This window comes from Myiozetetes cayanensis, unplaced genomic scaffold, assembly GCF_022539395.1.
Source record: "Myiozetetes cayanensis isolate MyiCay16 unplaced genomic scaffold, myiCay2020 scf14, whole genome shotgun sequence".
NCBI classification, from domain to species: Eukaryota; Metazoa; Chordata; class Aves; order Passeriformes; family Tyrannidae; genus Myiozetetes; species Myiozetetes cayanensis.
This window is the reverse complement of record NW_026087048.1, coordinates 12398746-12415242: the sequence shown is the minus strand read 5'-3', so window position 1 is coordinate 12415242 and position 16497 is coordinate 12398746. Positions and strand designations below refer to the sequence as shown.

The 16497-nt window shown below is 39.9% G+C and overlaps 1 protein-coding gene across 6 annotated transcripts in view; it reads left to right on the top strand.

Moving 5' to 3' along the window:
- Nucleotides 1-14904, top strand: part of ZFAND6 (zinc finger AN1-type containing 6) — a 36486-nt gene extending 21582 nt beyond the window's left edge. For 5 of the 6 annotated variants that reach the window (XM_050309443.1, XM_050309441.1, XM_050309438.1 and 2 more), the window contains 5 exons: nucleotides 3518-3687; nucleotides 4621-4732; nucleotides 6840-6940; nucleotides 13163-13276; nucleotides 13876-14904. In XM_050309443.1, coding sequence (XP_050165400.1) covers nucleotides 3537-3687; nucleotides 4621-4732; nucleotides 6840-6940; nucleotides 13163-13276; nucleotides 13876-14024 — 627 coding nt within the window. In that variant the 5' untranslated portion in view covers nucleotides 3518-3536 and the 3' untranslated portion in view covers nucleotides 14025-14904. The remainder of the gene's footprint in view (nucleotides 1-3517; nucleotides 3688-4620; nucleotides 4733-6839; nucleotides 6941-13162; nucleotides 13277-13875) is intronic. The other variant, XM_050309439.1, reaches the window with a different exon arrangement.
- Nucleotides 14905-16497: the final 1593 nt, after the last annotated feature.

Here is a 16497-nt window from a genome sequence, read left to right as displayed (position 1 = left end):
TGGATCTCCCTGCATGAGGAATTATGGACAGTTTTGAGACAAAAATCTGAAGCTGAGACAAAACCTGGGGTGATTGGAGGTCCTTCCCTCCCCCAAAAACATCTGTTCAATGATCTCTTGCTGTTTATGTTTGCTGAGCTGGGGACAGAGTCTGGCTGCTCTGCCTATGGCTGTTTGCCTCCTGCCCAGGCACTGGGGAGGAAAAGTCCCTGAGGCTCAGTGCTGTGTCATCTTGACCCTTGTCCTCCCGAGGGAGGGAGTGGATGTGCATGGGAGAGGTATGTCTGAGGTGCAGTACCAGGAACTGCCAGCACTTGGATCTCTCTTGTTCTGTTTCCAATGCCTGTTTTTGGCTAGTAGTTCTCCTAATTCCTTAAGCCTCTCTGCTGCTGAAGCAAGTGGCTCCACACGTGTCTGCAGCTAGACCCTCTCTCCTGCCCTAACAGCACGTGTGACAAACGAGCTGAGAAAACAGTCTGTGTTGAAAGTAATTGGCAGAAGATGGAGTGGTTGACTTTAAGTTTGATCACTTCCTTGTTTCGTTTTGGTGCACGTGAGCACTGAAAGGGAGGGCACAGCATGGGGGAGAGGGAGTGAGAGCTTATTACACTGGCTTGGCATTCTGTGGCTTTAGGGTTCAAATGGATGAGTTCAACCATCTCAGCAGCTTAGAGGCTGCTAAAACATGTGTTGTCTCCCCTGGTCACATGTCATCCCTCACACCAATTCCAGAGGTTTTCCTCTGTGTTGTACTTTCTACTTTTTGTGTTTTGCTGTGTGATCTGATTGAGCTCACTGAACTGTCAGAAACTTGTATATGGTGATGATGGCCCTTTTTTTCATGGTGGTTGTTTTTTTGTTGTTTTTTTTTTTTTTTTTTTGGTAGTTCATTTGGTAGTTTTTTTGGCACTGATTGGGTGGGTGAGGGTCCAGCTGAGCACTGGAGCTGGCGTGGGGGATTGGACACAATTGCCCCCTTCAAACACAACAAGCTGCTTTGTTGGTGCAATTTCTGTCTCATTTGACTTTGTAACATTGCATCAGTTTGATCCTATCTCTTCTTTTTATTCCTCAAGTATTAGCAACCAATGAAGGATATTCTGCTTCCTGTGGCCCTCTTCAGAAGAATCTCTGGCACTTCCCCTTAGAGATTTAAGTGTTCTGGAGGCTCATGCCAGTGGCTTGTGCTTTGGCTGGTGACGGGACCCACTGGTTAATGAACTTGGGAACTGGCTTAGCTGGAACTCAGGCCAGCTTTTCTTGTTTTTCTTCTGGGCATCTTTGTGCACCTTTCACAATTTGTTTATTGAATGGGAGCAGAATTATTTATCTTTTTACATCCATCTTAGAGATTGTTATGCCATGTTTGCAGTAGCACCTGGTCCCTTCAGCAGCATTATGTGGGGAATATTAGCAGTAGCTGGTGCTGTTATTGAATTCCTGTGTGCTGCTTGAAGCTAATATTGAACAGAAAGGCAATCATGGTGCATTTTGAAAGTTAGTATGGTAGAGTTCTTTAATATGCTGCTGCCTAAAATTAAAAGGATTAATACTTGTATTGTGACATTGAATGTCTATTAGCACTTGAAATTCTCAGTCGAAAGTGTTTTTAATTAGCCTTTCAATCTTAAACATTCTATGCCAAGAGTGACTTGCATAAGGTTTCATCTTTAAATTGTTTCTAGTTACCAAAGCACAGAAAACTCATCTTCATTTATGCTCCCCTGAAATGGCTTTGCTGGATGTTGGGCCCAGCATAAAAATTAAATTCCCACATGCACTACTTGCAGTTTCACTCTGAGGGGCTGTCTGGAGAAAGGCAGGAATAAAAGTGCTCTTTCAGCTACGAGTACAGTACTTCAGCAGAATCAAATTTAGCTGTCCTGTGAGGTCAATGGGGGCTTTGTATGTCAAAAGCAAGTGCTTCTGTATTGGGGTGGGGGAGTGCAATCAGCAGCTGAAATAAGCTTAATTACAGGTTGAAGCTGGAAAAGGTACTATCAGATTTTTGTTGTCTTAACCTGTGCATCTTCCTTATCATATATCTTGAACATCTTCTCATCCTTAGAGTCACTTATTGCTGTGAGCAGAAGACTTGATTTGTTTCTGTGTTACTGCTGCCTTTGCAACCCAGAGGTTTGCTCTTGGTATCAATTTCATATGTTTTGGGGAAATAAAAACAAAATGCAGTGGATGTGGGTGTGAGAGGAGGTGAGGAGATTTGTCTGGAAGCAAAATAATGGGAAAGTTGTTTGTATTTGTAAGCCAAATACATCTTATGTAAAAGGAAATCTTTTTTACCCTGGTACTTCTTACTGTGGTTTAATCTAGTTTTATAATGTGGCAATTGGTGAAGTATTTGAGTATCTTGAAACCACTTCCGCTCTGTTTTGTTTTTCTTTTCTTTTGAAACGTGTACTGATGTTACTTGAAAGATTTATTGCTTTTTTTTTTCAGTAATATTACTCATTTCTGGTTTGACTTAGGGTTAAAATCACCCGTGCTTCAGCTTAATTTTTAAGCAGGAAATATAAAATGGCAAACTCAAGTTGATCTTGAATGAAATAATTAATACCTTGATATACGTAGTTCCTTAGTGAGAAGCTGTTTTTTCTTTCAAAACTGATTTAAAGGGCAATTGTATATTTATGGAGTGGGGCAAAAACCACAAAAATTAATTTAGTCTCACCAAGTGACAGATGTCAAAACTGATTTACAATTTAGATCACTTGATAAAAATTATGAGGCTCAGAATACTGATGAAAGTGGTTATTTGTTCTGATTTTCTTGTAAATATCTGTAAACCTTCCTAATACAAACCAGGTACAAAAACATATAAATTATACAATTGAAAATTAATTCTGAGGATGTTAAATATCAAGGCAACTCATATATCTCTAGATTTACACAAAATTGATAAATAGGTATGTGTACCTGGCCTCATACTTTTGACTGAAAGGGTGAGGGGTTTTTTTGCATGTGAAAAATCATAACACGGGGTTTGTGGTAAGAAGTCGTGTTGTGTTTCACTAATGACGCAGTGACTAAACAGTGACGTGTGAATTCGTGTGACTGCTGGTAATTATAATTATTATGCAGTAAGTAAGGCTGTGTTACCATGCTGGTCTCTCGTTTTACAGTTCTCATGCACAGTATCAGGCATTCAGGTCTCAAGGAGAGTTCAGCCTGAGTTGTCCCCCTCACCTGCCTGACAGAAGCAGTGATACTTCCAATATTTACTAAAGTGACTTTTCTTGGTGGGCATTTATTGAACATAAATTGGTGGGGCTGGGAGGGTCTGAATGTGTGGGTCATGCAAAGCCCACAGAAGGCTGTGTTTGTGGTACTGGGCAGACTTTATAGACCGTGTTGGGAAAGGGCACCGAGTTACCCGCAAGGCATTTTTTCTGGAAGATCTTTTTGCTGAGCTATGGGAAACTTCAGATTTTCAAATGTCAGCTGTAAAAGAAAGGTTTTCTCAGGCCTCTAAATACTGGGTTGTATGTATCAATTTCAGGTTTATAGAAGAAGGGAAAATGGCTCAAGAAACGAACCGTAGCCAAGTGCCTATGCTTTGTTCCACTGGCTGCGGATTTTACGGGAATCCTCGCACAAATGGCATGTGTTCAGTGTGCTACAAAGAACATCTTCAAAGGCAGAACAGTAATGGTAGAATTAGCCCTCCTGGTAAGTAACATTGACATGCGTGTGCTTGAGCAGCTCAGGCTGACACGGTGGACGGCAGCTTCCTGGTCATGTCCAAACACTAAATGTTGGGAGCATTAAAGGTCCTTGAGGAAAGTGGTTTGCACGACCTCATGGAATGAGCTTGGATGAAACGCTCATAATATGATTGTGCTGTGATTAATCTGCTCAGAAGTAGACTAATACCCTTTGTACTCATTTGAGTGTTTCCAATTTGAAGATCTAAAAATGCAGAAAAAATACTCTACCAACATATTTTTCCTGAAATTACTGACGGTGGAGATAAGATTTACCTTGGGGTATGTTTGTGAAAAGCATTTAAAATACAGGTGTTTAATCTCTGCAGCCTCACGCTGAAGGATTAACCTGTAGACACTTGATAGTTTCTCCTTATCTTCAGATACTTTTTGTTCTTTTTGGCCCAGTGCCCTCTGTACTATCCTTTTCTTCAATTTGACCTTTTAAATTGAAGAAAAAGCTTCCATTGAAATCTGGGTATCTAAGTTCTACAGCTGCAAAATGGATCTGAATTTGGCATTGGGATGCTATGCTGTCATTTCTCACAGATCCATCTTGGTTTTTCAAACAAACCCCAAGGTTCTCAAGTCAGAATACTGCAGTTTATGCTGAGAAAGCTGTTTGTAGATTCTTTAATTAGCAAAAAACAGTAACTATTTTAAATCTCCAGCTTCAGAATTCTCTGCAGTGTAAGTTCTGGGGACCTGGGGCTGGAATGAAATCGAGATATGGCCAAAAATAATTACTTTTCTGTAAAGTTACGTTTCATTATGATACAGGCAGCGATTCAATTACTTTCCTGACTGGTGTCATAGGGGTCAAAGAGTAATTGCAGTGTGTAACTTCTGTAATCCCAGGAAGTAGTGTAACACATTCTGCATTGGTTGTGTCTTCCAGCAGCCTCTGTCAGTAGTATAACCGAGTCCTTACCGGTTCAGTGCACAGAAGGCAGCACCCAGGAAACTCAGTCCACTTTAGATTCTACATCGACTCCATCTATGCAGCCAAGGTAAGGTGTCTTTATGTAGAAATCTGTATCAGGATGGTAAAATGAAATGTACTGATCCTGCATATTTAAATGCTGGGACCTGAATTAGGGGAAGGTGTAAGATTTTACTACTAACTTTAAAGCATGGGATCTCAATCTCTTGGTGAATACTAGTAGATCTCTCAGCTTCATCTTGCATTCAAATGGAAATTCGTCTTTAGAATTTAGCCTCAAGTAGGAGCATTGCCAGCTTCATGCTGTTCTAAGGAGGTTTGTCTGGCTACTTTTCTGATTCCACAACTTACCGTTGTATGTTTACCAAAGGAGAGCTCTTTTCACATTAGCAATTTGAGGGTTTTGTAAAACAGCAGAGAGCTGCTTACTAGAGCTCTCATAAATAAATGTCTGATAATGTGCTAACAGCCAGTTGTTTCGCAAAGATTGGAGAGTACTGGGACAGGGGAAGGATGTCTGAACCTTGGTACAAGTTGTGCTACTGAACTGATCTCTGAATCTTGGTACATGTTGTGCTACTGAACTGATTTCTTATTAAACAAGTAATTTCCATCTGGATTATTGAAGGATACATAATGTCCTGTTACAAACTGCTCAGACTTACTAAGTGTTCTCCATTTGTAAAAGCTAAATATTTGTTTATATTTAGTGGCAGCATTTCAGTTCAGAATGACACAACCGACAGCAACTCAAGTGCTTTGGAAATTTTTTTGAGTGAAAAGTGTTAGTGTGTTATACTATGGTAGCTAACTTGCAGAAATACTCATTCCAACTTTTTTTTTTTTTAAATCAGAACGTAGTAAAACACAGGCTGAGGGTGATTTCATCAGTTATTACTGGCTGATTCTGCTCAGACTGTGTTTTCTGCTCCTTAGCTTTTTATAGGACGTGTTATCTCGTGCTTGCATCCTGCATGTGAACCGAGAGCTAGGTGCCATGCTTGAGGCTATCTTTAGTCTTTCCTTTCTGAGACTTCTAGTCAGGATAGAAAATATATATCTTACCCTGAAACAACTCTTCTGGTGTATGTAATAAAAAGAAAAATCATCCAGGTCAGTGCACAGATCTGAACCAATTACAGTGCCTTGGCTTTGTTCTCATACAACTTCTGTAGAATCACAAGAGAATAAAAGCACCTCATTGATCACTGGCTTGATTGCTGGAGAAATAAGTGGATGGTTGCCCTTGGACTTGTACTTCAAAAGAATCAGTGTCACTTGTTTGGCTTTTTCTCCAAAATGAAAAGTAGGAATTCAATTTCAGTCTCTGGGAATACTTCTCAGACTTAAAATACTCTGAGGACACACACAGTAAATTGACAATGCAACCAAAGCTGCAGCTCAAGACCTACATGCAGTTCTTGGCAGTTAAAATTGCAACTCCAGTGCTCTGGTTGTGCCATGGACCTCTGCTAGGGGAGTGTCATAGTCTGCTGGCTCATGGACTGCTGAATAATCTAATTTTTCGACTTCAAAGTGAATCTCTTAAGTGGAAAGGAAGAAACAAATAATGCAAATGAGGTAGGGCTACCTCTTGCTTGGTACTTCAGATGTGCCTTGTCCCACAGGAGAGCTCCTGGAGAGTTCCTATTTGTTCATCTGTGAGTTTTCAGTCATGCTGTGATTTAGCAGTGTGGCTGACAGGGTGGGGAAGTTTGGCCAGCACCGCTTTATGCTGTCAAAATCTTAAGGGGTTCTGTGTGCAGCTGTAGCTGCTTTATTGCTGGAAACAGACATGCTGCAATTTTCTCATTCCTATCACTAGAACACCAAAAGTAGCTCCTCTACTATTATCTTGCTGACTTATGTTATAAAAATCCTTGCATATTGAATGTTGCATTGTTGCTTCTATGTGAAAAGACGGTATGCCAAACTACCCAAAATATTTCCCTTTTTTATAGTTGAATTGAGTTTATTGCATTCAATATGAATGCAAAAAATGTTTACTTTTTTTGCCAGTTCAGGTTGTGGTGGTTTTAAATCATTACAGAAACAACTTCAGAGTGAGAAGTACTGGCATGCTTTTTCATCGAGAGGTGCTCTAATGTATCCCTTTCAGGAAAAGAACATATAAATGCGTCATAAAAATTGTAACTTTCTTCTTTTGCCCTCAGCCCTGTGTCAAGTCAGTCACTTTTAACAGAATCTGTAGCATCATCCCAACCGGATAGTACGGCTGTGGACAAAACAGTACCTGAGACAGAAGAGTTGCAAGGTTGGTGCCTAGTTTTCAGAGAGAGAACTTAGGAATAGTGTTTTTAAACTTTGACTGTTCTTAATATACTCCTGTTCAAGAGATGGCTGATTCTCAAACCCAAATATTCTGTTAAATCAGAAGGCAAAAGAAGGATAAACTTTCTTTTCTTAAAAGGCAAGTCAAGCTGAAAACTTTTATGTTTCACTGGTGATGTCAGTATCTGCCATAACAAGTGTGTTAATTGGTGTTGGAAAAGCACATTGTAAATCAACATTCTGTTCTGTGTTTATGCCACAGCTATTACATGTAAGTAGAGTTTTGAATATCTGTTACCTCTCAGAAGAACCGTTTGCAGCAGATACCATAGAGGTTTATGAGCATATTTGTGATAGAGGTTGTTATGACATAACCATTGCAAGAACAGTGTTAGTGTCTTTTAGAAACAGGAAACACCTACAAAAGAACCTTTCACCTATGAACTGTAGTGGCATAACATTTTGACCTGCTAAAATTTGTTTTATCAAATAGAAAATAACCAAACCACTGACTGTGCTTGCTTGAAGGAAAATGGCTGAGTGGGTTGTTTTAACTATATTGCCCTAAAGTCCTTATTGCTGGTACAATGTAAAGGTTTTGTTTTCTTTTTTACTCTCTTTCTATGTGCAAGCTTTCAGAGTTTAAGACTAAAAATTTTTAATAGTATTTCTTAGGAAATACAAAAATACCAGGTAGTATAAAAAATGTGCTCAGATTTGTAACCTGTAGACATTATAAAAGGTATTTAAAAGTAAGTCAGTAGATATTCTGCCTTTACTTCTGCCAACACAGTTAAGGCTTTAGTGGGTGAAGTTATGTTTCTGTCTAAACATAAGAGTTTGAGTTCTCCACAGATACAACTTGTAATTCCACTTAAAGATGCTAAATATTAGTACTTTCAGTGTACCTCTGGTACCAAAGTTTTGCTTCTCAGATTTCTAAACCTGACCTGTCCCTTTTTATAGGGTGGAATGTGAGTCATGAGTCAGCTACTGTGCTGAGTGAGGCCATGTCCTTGATCACACAAACAGTGACTGTAAAACTTAGGAGACAAGTTTTTAATGCTGATACTATTTTTACTAATCTTTGAGATGTCAATCTCAAGGCTCACTTTTTACCCATTTGGATAAGTTTGTGGTCCTTCTAATTCTCCACCTTTAAAGCTCATTCTCCTTAGCAGAAGGTAAGATAGGTTTCTCAACTTAAAGCTTTTAATTGGGGGATGTATCTTCATTTTTTACAGTATATATTTCAAGAATCAACCTATATCAGGTGTTTAGATTACTCAGCTGTGTCCTGTGTCCTTTCCTTTGTACCCCAGTTTCTAAACTAAGAATACCACCACCATGTAGTTGCAGTTCTAAATTACAATCCCTATTTATAACTCACTGTGGCAGGGTCAACCTTATTTCCTTAAGAGTTTCTTTTGTGCTATCCTTTAACTGAAAATTATAGGAAATGTAGTGTTTCCAGGTTTAAGTATTTTGATTTGAAAATGTAAGTTTGGAAGGAAAGCAGCTTAGAATGGATGCTAAGAGGATTTCATTGAATTGCTGTCACAGTTGTGCATCCTAAAGTTTCTTTTATTTTCCCCATGTTCAGGCTGCCTGTCAAGAATGTAATACAAACATGTGAATCAAAGTTCTTTTAGTATTGCCTGACTTTCTAGCATTAAAAAAAATTAGAAGTCACAACAATGTGGTAATTAGTCCCAGACTGAAGAGCATCTAATGCTACTTCTGTTGATTTAAGGGAGGAAAAGGAGAAATTATGTCTGCTCTAATGACTTGTTCAGTATTTGTTCTGCTAAAATCTTGCCATGTGGGAATGTCTGTTTTGGGGCAAATTGTTCTATGCTACTTGTGCAAGTTCATGTATTGTATTTAGTTGAGTTTCCTGTAACTTGCCATTAAACAGAAATTACCAGGCTACAAGAGCATTGACAGAAAGATTGGGTGAACAATTGAGCTTTCCTAGATTACTATTATTACTTTTCTGAAGCAGACAGATAAATGGGACTTGGGCTGTGTGCACACAGTCCTTGCTGTTTGCAGACAGGCTTAAACTATGAGGGCATAAAAATCTCAAAGAGCAGTTCAGATCTGTTTGTCTTTTTGGATTTATGCATCACAAAAGAATTTTTTTTTTAGAACAAGAACTACAGACTATATTAATAAGTCTAGACTTTACAGTTTGTGTGGTGATGGTTGTAGGTATGCAACACTGCAGAAAGCCCAGATGCTCTTAGATAGTACTACTAGAATTTTTTTTTAGCTTTAATGTTCTTAAATACCATGAACGTACCATTAAAGATGACCTAAAATAAAACTCATTAAGTACAATCCAGCTTTTCTAGAAGCTGTCTTCTATTCTGAGCATCTCTCCAACTCATTTTAGATTGCCTCCTGGGCTGTTGTACCTTTTGCTTAACATTGCAGCCCTGTTAGGATTAGCCAGTCAGGATTCCTGATTTGTTAGCCAGAGGATTAACAGGGCTGCCTCTCAGCAAGCCTGCGAGCTGGTAAAGAGGCACTTCCCTTCCCTAGGATTAATGAGTTTAAACCTATCCAGGTTAGGATTCATGCTTTATATTTCAGAGAGGTTTTCAAAGGTAAATGGAACTTGTCATGGAAGGCAGGAGCATTCCAGCACATACTTCATGGAGCTCTTAAAGCTGAAGAACATAGGGCTAAAAGTATAAATTGAACTAACAGATGGGGTCTCAGCTTGTATGGGGCTGAAAACTTGTGAAAGCCAAAACAGCCCCTCTGATTTTCGAACTCATTGTGAGTTGGAGAGGAGCAGGTATTATCAACAATGCAAAATGCCATCACTCATGTAGTGTGGTGTCGTTACTATTTTGAACAATCACAGTACAAACTAAGATTTGAATAACTGTCCTCATCTAGGTTTTAGTGAGGTAAACCCGTTTAATTCAGTCATTGGGACTAAGTTGAAAAAACTGATACTGAAACAATTAAGCTGCTACAGCATTTTATGTGGAGGTAACCTGGACCAAAGGTGAATGCAGCTGAACTAAAGGCTTCAGTTTCAGTGGACCTCATCAGGGCTGGTTCAGTAGACAGTACAGGAAAGGAACTGATGGGTACTTGAGATTTTTGTGGTAGTACCAGGGAGGTAGAGTATCACTATGATATAAGTGTAGAAAATAATATAGGATATCCTGATATACTGGATGAATGCTCCAGGAAGAGAGGAAACATTCAGCAGAAAGATTTAAAACTTAATTCTGTAGATGAGTGTGCTCTGACTTAATTTGCCTCTTCCTAACATTGAAATAGTGTATTTCAGGCTGATTAGTTGAGTTTGGTGTTAAAGTGTTAGGAGGTAGTGATCTTCTGCTTAGGATTAACTTCACATTTCACTCCTCTGGTGGAGTGAGGATTCTTCTTCCTAGACCATCTAGTCAGGTGCTCTTAAGAATTAAATGCAGCTTTTTATTCTCTTCCTGTGGGAACGAGGAACCTTTTTCGTTAAGAGGCTCTGCCTAGTTATGCAGGAGTGATAAATGTAAAACATCCAGAGAGAGAAGAGAACAAATGAGGTGTCAGGAGTCTTGCTGCACACGCAAGGAGCTGAGTTGTGCCTTCAGAGATTTTCAAGGGCTGGAGTGAACTCTATCTTGAGGGTGCTGTTTTTGTGGTCAGTCAGAGCACTCTGAAGTTCAGGCAGGATTGGCACAAACAAAGCAGCAGGAAAAGCTTCTACCTTTAGGAGGAAATCCAGACTCAGCTTGTTTTGATCAACTAAGAACATGTACTGTAAATCAGGGAACTTTTAGCAGCCAACCCAGCTTGTCAGCTCCAGAAAAATGAGTGTGTTCATGCCTTACTCCTTTTTGGTTTGGCAGCTTGCAGTAGTGCTGCCAGTGCTTCTGTGCTTTGGCTAAAGGCAGAACTGGGGCTGGGGGGAGGGAGAATTTTGGTTCAAGGAAAGCAGGCAGCAGCATCCTGGAATCCAGACGATGTCCAGCAGCTGGGAGTGGCTGCAACATGTTTACTGCAAGCTCTAAGGTGCTGGGCAGTATTGCATTTCACCTGCTTTGTTCTGCTGTGATCATCACAGCTAGCTTATAGACTGGGCACTGAGCACTGGCACTTGATCATCTAAGGGTGTCTTAGTGGTTGGGGTATTCGTGACTTGTCATCGAGGATTTTGAGTCAAATCTCTGGCTTCTGTGCAAATTGAGACCTAAAATTTCTGGTTACTACAGTAGATTCGAAGTGAGTGACTTGTGGCACAGTAGAAGAATCTTCCCACTCAGTTCTACACTGAGCAGCAGCTCTTAAATATTTTTAAACCTTTTTAATGTGAGAGCCATATGCACAAAGATAATGTAAGTATGTATGAGAGCCTTGTTATTCAGGGAAGAGTGCCAGTTTTCCCTAAATTTAGCAAATAGTTACAGAGGCTTTTAGTGAAACTTATATCAAGGTAACTGGATTTTGCTACAACAGGAAATGCAAGCTTGGGAATGTTAGCTGCTAGAGGCTAATTCATGGCATGAAGCTGCCTTACTGAATTAATAAACACTGCAATGTCTGTTTCATATAAAGCTGCAAAAGTTCATTTGAGTAAGTCTTGCCCCTTCTGCTACTTATCTCTCCTATTTAAGTCCTTACTGCTTTTGATTCCTATCTTGAAAACCTTTGGATATTATCTCTCCACTCAGAAATGTGCCCTTTAACAGTCATTTAAAGCCATTGAAGCTTTTTTGCCAACTCTCAATTGTTAGAAATTTCAGGACAAGAAAAGCTCTGCTTGTAACATGCATGGTGATTTAAAAGGATTTAATAAACCATGTATAATAGTATCTTTGCTAGATTAACTTTGTGGAATATACTGTCCCCTCAGGCAAAGTCTTTGCTGGTGATCAGGTATCTTGCTACCCATTGATGCTGCTTAGTACAGACTATAATGTTTTGATACATAGAAAAAATTATAAGTGCCCTTTCCTTTAAAAATAAAAAATCATCAGAATAGCAGCACAGGAAAAACCCCACTGGAATTGTCATGCAGAAGAGCTGTTGACTGGCACAGAACTAGCACAGAACTGCATCTGACAGTCTCTGCTGAACAAAAGTCCAGCTGCACAGAGATGCCTGCAGCTTCTTCCCTGACAAATGTCTGAGCTTACTGTTGTATTCCCTTCCTCACAGCACTGGTTCTAGCTCTGCTTCCATTGACATTTCTCTCAGCTGGAGCTTGCTTTTGTTCTTTGCTGCAAATACTCCTAACTCCTGTGTGCCTTACTCACTGGAGACTTGTCCTGCTGTGGTCTGCCAATGTCTGTTAGGCAGAGGTTGGCTCTTAGCCCTTCTTGAAATGAAGTTGGGGGTTTTGGTTTCTATTTCTGTTTTGTAATGTAAGGAATGTGCAAATACTTGAGGAAAACTAGCCAACTTCTATTTTTACCTGGGTCAGGCAAATACTACCATTACTTGTTTGTATTCTCCCATACAACCTATAACCTGTTTCTTTTAGATGTGGGAGAACATTAAAGTAGGTTGAAAAGGGCATTAGGAAAAGCATCTTTAAAATTAGGTGTTTACCCACTTCCTTCTGTGTTTCAGGACAGTGTAGTTCCTCCCTGTAAGTCTGTCTGTCCAGAGCTGGTGTTTCTCACCCCAGATAGTGACTAGCTCCTGTGTAGGTTTTTTCCAGGTGTGCAAGAGCAGCAGCATCACAGTGGTAGGGATTGTTCTGAAACACTTCACTCTGTGTGGTCTCAGTGTTGCAACCTTCAGCAAAAACAGTGTTGATTCAGGATTTGAAAGAGGGTGTTTGGCTCAACTGACCCTGTTACATACAGTGCTTCTTACAAGCAGATTTTGGGAACTGGGCTGGTAAGCTGTGGGGAGACGCTGGGGTGCTGGATTTCTTCCCATATCTGACAACACTGAATCTTACTCTTAAACCTAATGTTTAATTACTCTGGGTTTTGTATGGTATTGTTGTATTGTGAACGTTATGTGAGCATTTAGTGAATCCTCTCTTCAAATTATATTGACAGTGTAGAAGGAGGGAGTTCCAGTCACTGCTGACACACCATTACACTTCAGGCATGGAGGCTGCAGAGAAATGGCTAATTTTACATCATGCACTTTAGATTATTGTAGGACTTAGAGGAGGGGAGAGACAGACTTTTTTTTCCACTGTTCTCATTAACTTCTTTAATGTCAGCTTCAGTGTCAGAGAATGCAGAGCCTACACCTGAAGAACAAGACAAGTCGCTTGACAAACCAAAACAGAAAAAGAATCGTTGTTTCATGTGCAGGAAGAAGGTTGGACTTACTGGTAAGAAATACTGATTTCAGTTTCCTGAGATTTGTTTAGGCTTTGGACCTTTGAAATGTTCTCTTAAAGGGAAGATGGGGCATGGTCATCTCGATGTTGATTTGAAATAACAGTCAAAGATGCTTTCTGCTGACTCTTGCTAGATTAGTTATTCATGTATTATTTTGTTTTTCAGCCTCCTGTCTTTAAGTGAAGTTCATGATTCCAAATACTTCCATTAGGAACTCTGCTTAGCTGAGGAATTGGATGATAGTTTGCTGCCCTTCACTAACCAGCTTTGCAGTGGTCAAGTGAAAGGGCCTGAGAACTTGAGTTCTGCAGGGTGAAGGTTCATAAACAAAGAAAAAGAGCAGGAGGTGTCTAGGAATATGTTCTGTGCTAGTGTATTGTGTGATAGGAAGGAGTGGTCAAATCAAATCTTCCTGTAATCACTTAAAAATGTATTATTTGTGGTTCTTATGCTTTCTGCAGCAGAGGCTCTTTGGCTGATTGACACTGGTGACTGAGATTTATTGCTAGTGAGTGAATACATTCAGGATTTAAAACAAACCAGTGTAATTAAGAATGTCGAAATGTCTAAGCTGCTTTTCTGTCCACAGGGTTTGAATGTCGGTGTGGGAACGTTTACTGTGGAATGCACCGTTACTCAGATGTACACAGTTGCTCTTACAATTACAAAGCTGATGCTGCTGAGAAGATCAGAAAAGAGAATCCTGTAGTTGTTGGGGAAAAGATCCAGAAGATCTGAACTGCTGCTTCTGCTGGAATACAAAAATCCTCTGACTATCTGCAGATTAAATTGACTTGAGCTTTTTTCCTTAGTCATCAGGAACGTAGAGCAGTGTATCTTGCCTAGACCTTTTAATCATGCATGTCATCAGATGAATAGATTTTTTTTGTTTTCGTTTTATTTTTTTTTGTTTTGAAAATGACTCTGAACATTATTTTCATTGCAGTTTTCTGTGGCTGAAGACTTAAGTAAACTTTACAAGTATTATCCTTTAAGATCATTTTAATTTTAGTTGAGTGCAGAGGGCTTTTATAACAAACGTGGAGAAAATATTGGAGGGCTGTGCTTTTCCAGGATAAAACATGCATGCATTAACTTTGCAGTTTATTTTCTTGTTGTATATAGCTTTTCTCTGCAGCACAATTTCCTTTTTTTTTTTTTTTTGGTTTTTTTTTTTTTGATAATGCCTTGTATGGCACAACTAGTTATCAGTAACTGAATGTATTTTAATCATTATGGCTGCTTCTGGTTTTTTTTCCCATTAACGAGAGGTTATACATGTTTGCATATTAGCTTGTTTGCACCCTCTACCTATTTATGTATGAATCATTTGTAATGAGAGTGTGTGCTGAGATTGTGTGGGGGATTTTTTTGTTGTTTTGTTGTTTTGGTTTTTTTTTTTTAATTGGGGTTTGTTTTTTGTGTGTGTGGGGGGAAGGCTGTATGCACTTCATTGACTGCAGTTTTCATTGGGATTTCATCCATCAGTTTGTCTGTACACAAATATGAAGAATGATCTGAAGTACCTGTGCTGTATTTATGTTTATCCACGTCTTAACTTTGATTAAATAAAATTTAAAAAAATCTGAGCCCCTGTGGCTGTCACTGGCATAATTAACTGGGATTTCTCTTGCTTTATTTTAAAGGGGACCTTCCACTGGTGCTTTCTTTACTTATGGTGTATTTATTCACAGCAGTCATGTGTATCCCAATGCCAGCTAACTTTTTTGATTTTATTTTTTTTTTTAACCTTTTCACTTATAACTATCAGACACCACAGTTTCCAGAAGCTTTTTCCCTTGTGTGTTGATTCTGCCCAGGGAGTGCTTCCTGTGCAGTGTGTAACTCGTGTGCAGGAGTTTGGGTCATTTGTGACAAGATACTGGAGCTGGGGCAGACCCACAGGTAAAACTGATGTGATCAGTGAAGGTGTGGAGCAGCTACGTGTGTGGTTCTGGTTCTAGGAAATGGAGCTGTGGGGTTTGGGATCCACTGTCTGACAGACAACACTGCAGGAGGAATTATTCTTTTATTGCCTTGTGAAGGTGCTCAGTAAGTGTCTTTCTTCAGGTGTCATGAGATTAAAGTCTGTGCCTCAAACCTTGAACCCCCCTGGTCATCTCCATAACTTAGAGGTGGTTTCTGTAGTGCCATGGAAACTTCAGCCAGTGCTGCTTATCACCAAACCTAACACCACACTAAAGTAGCACCAACTCCCCTCCAGATGGTACTGATCTGCAGTTGAAATTTCACTGGGTGACTTGCTGTTGCTTTGAAGCATTTGTGAAATAAATGTAATTGCATGGCTTTATTTAAAACATTAAATTTTTCATCAAAGCTGGCTCCATCCTTTAAAATTCGGGATGCTTTCTAAAAGCTATGGCTGGCAATTAGTAGATAAAGCACTACATTTGGGATATAAACTGTGCAGCAGAAGGAGCTTTCTATGGTAGCTATAGAAAGTAATCTGCAAGACCCAATAATAAATGAAGTAGCTTGTGCTTGCAAAAATGTTCTAACCATAATCTCTGAGCACATGGGTTTTATAAAGGAAGGAATAAATAACTCTGACTGGCAAGTTTCAATAATGGCCTGTCTTATCAGAGGTCAGAGATCCTGTGTTTCCTCGCAACACTTCCTCTTACACAGCACAGACTCGGGAAGGCAGCAGCGTCACCTTTGGTGGGTGTTTACTTGCTTTCCTCTTTGCTGCTACTTCCCTATTCTCTAATCCACTTTGATTCCTCCCTGTTCCCTTTGTCTGGTCTCTCCCTTTTCCTGAGCGTGTCCTTTTCTCTGCCCCACTCACCCTCCCTGCCAGTCTGCCTTTGATGTGACTGATGCTTCTGGGCCACTCAGGGAGGAGACACCACAGGTTTCACAATGAGGGGAAAACGAGTGGTGTTTGTATTTTCTGGTGTCTGAGAGACTGAAAGAAGAAATGATACAAGAAAAGTGACTGCCTCTGGAATTCACACTCTACCACCACGTGTTAAAAAGCAGCAGCTTCTGGCTCCTGATCACATTGTAGGTAATGCAACTGTGCCCACGGGATCCTTTCCTGGCGGTGCCCACAGTGAGGCGGGTCTGCATTGGGCCGTTCTGCTTCCACACCTGTCCTTCTCCAAGCCATCCTACAAACCTTTGGCCTGGCTCGTGCAGGTCTCTCAGAGTTAAGAATATGGAAAGAGCATGTGCTCCTGAGGCATGA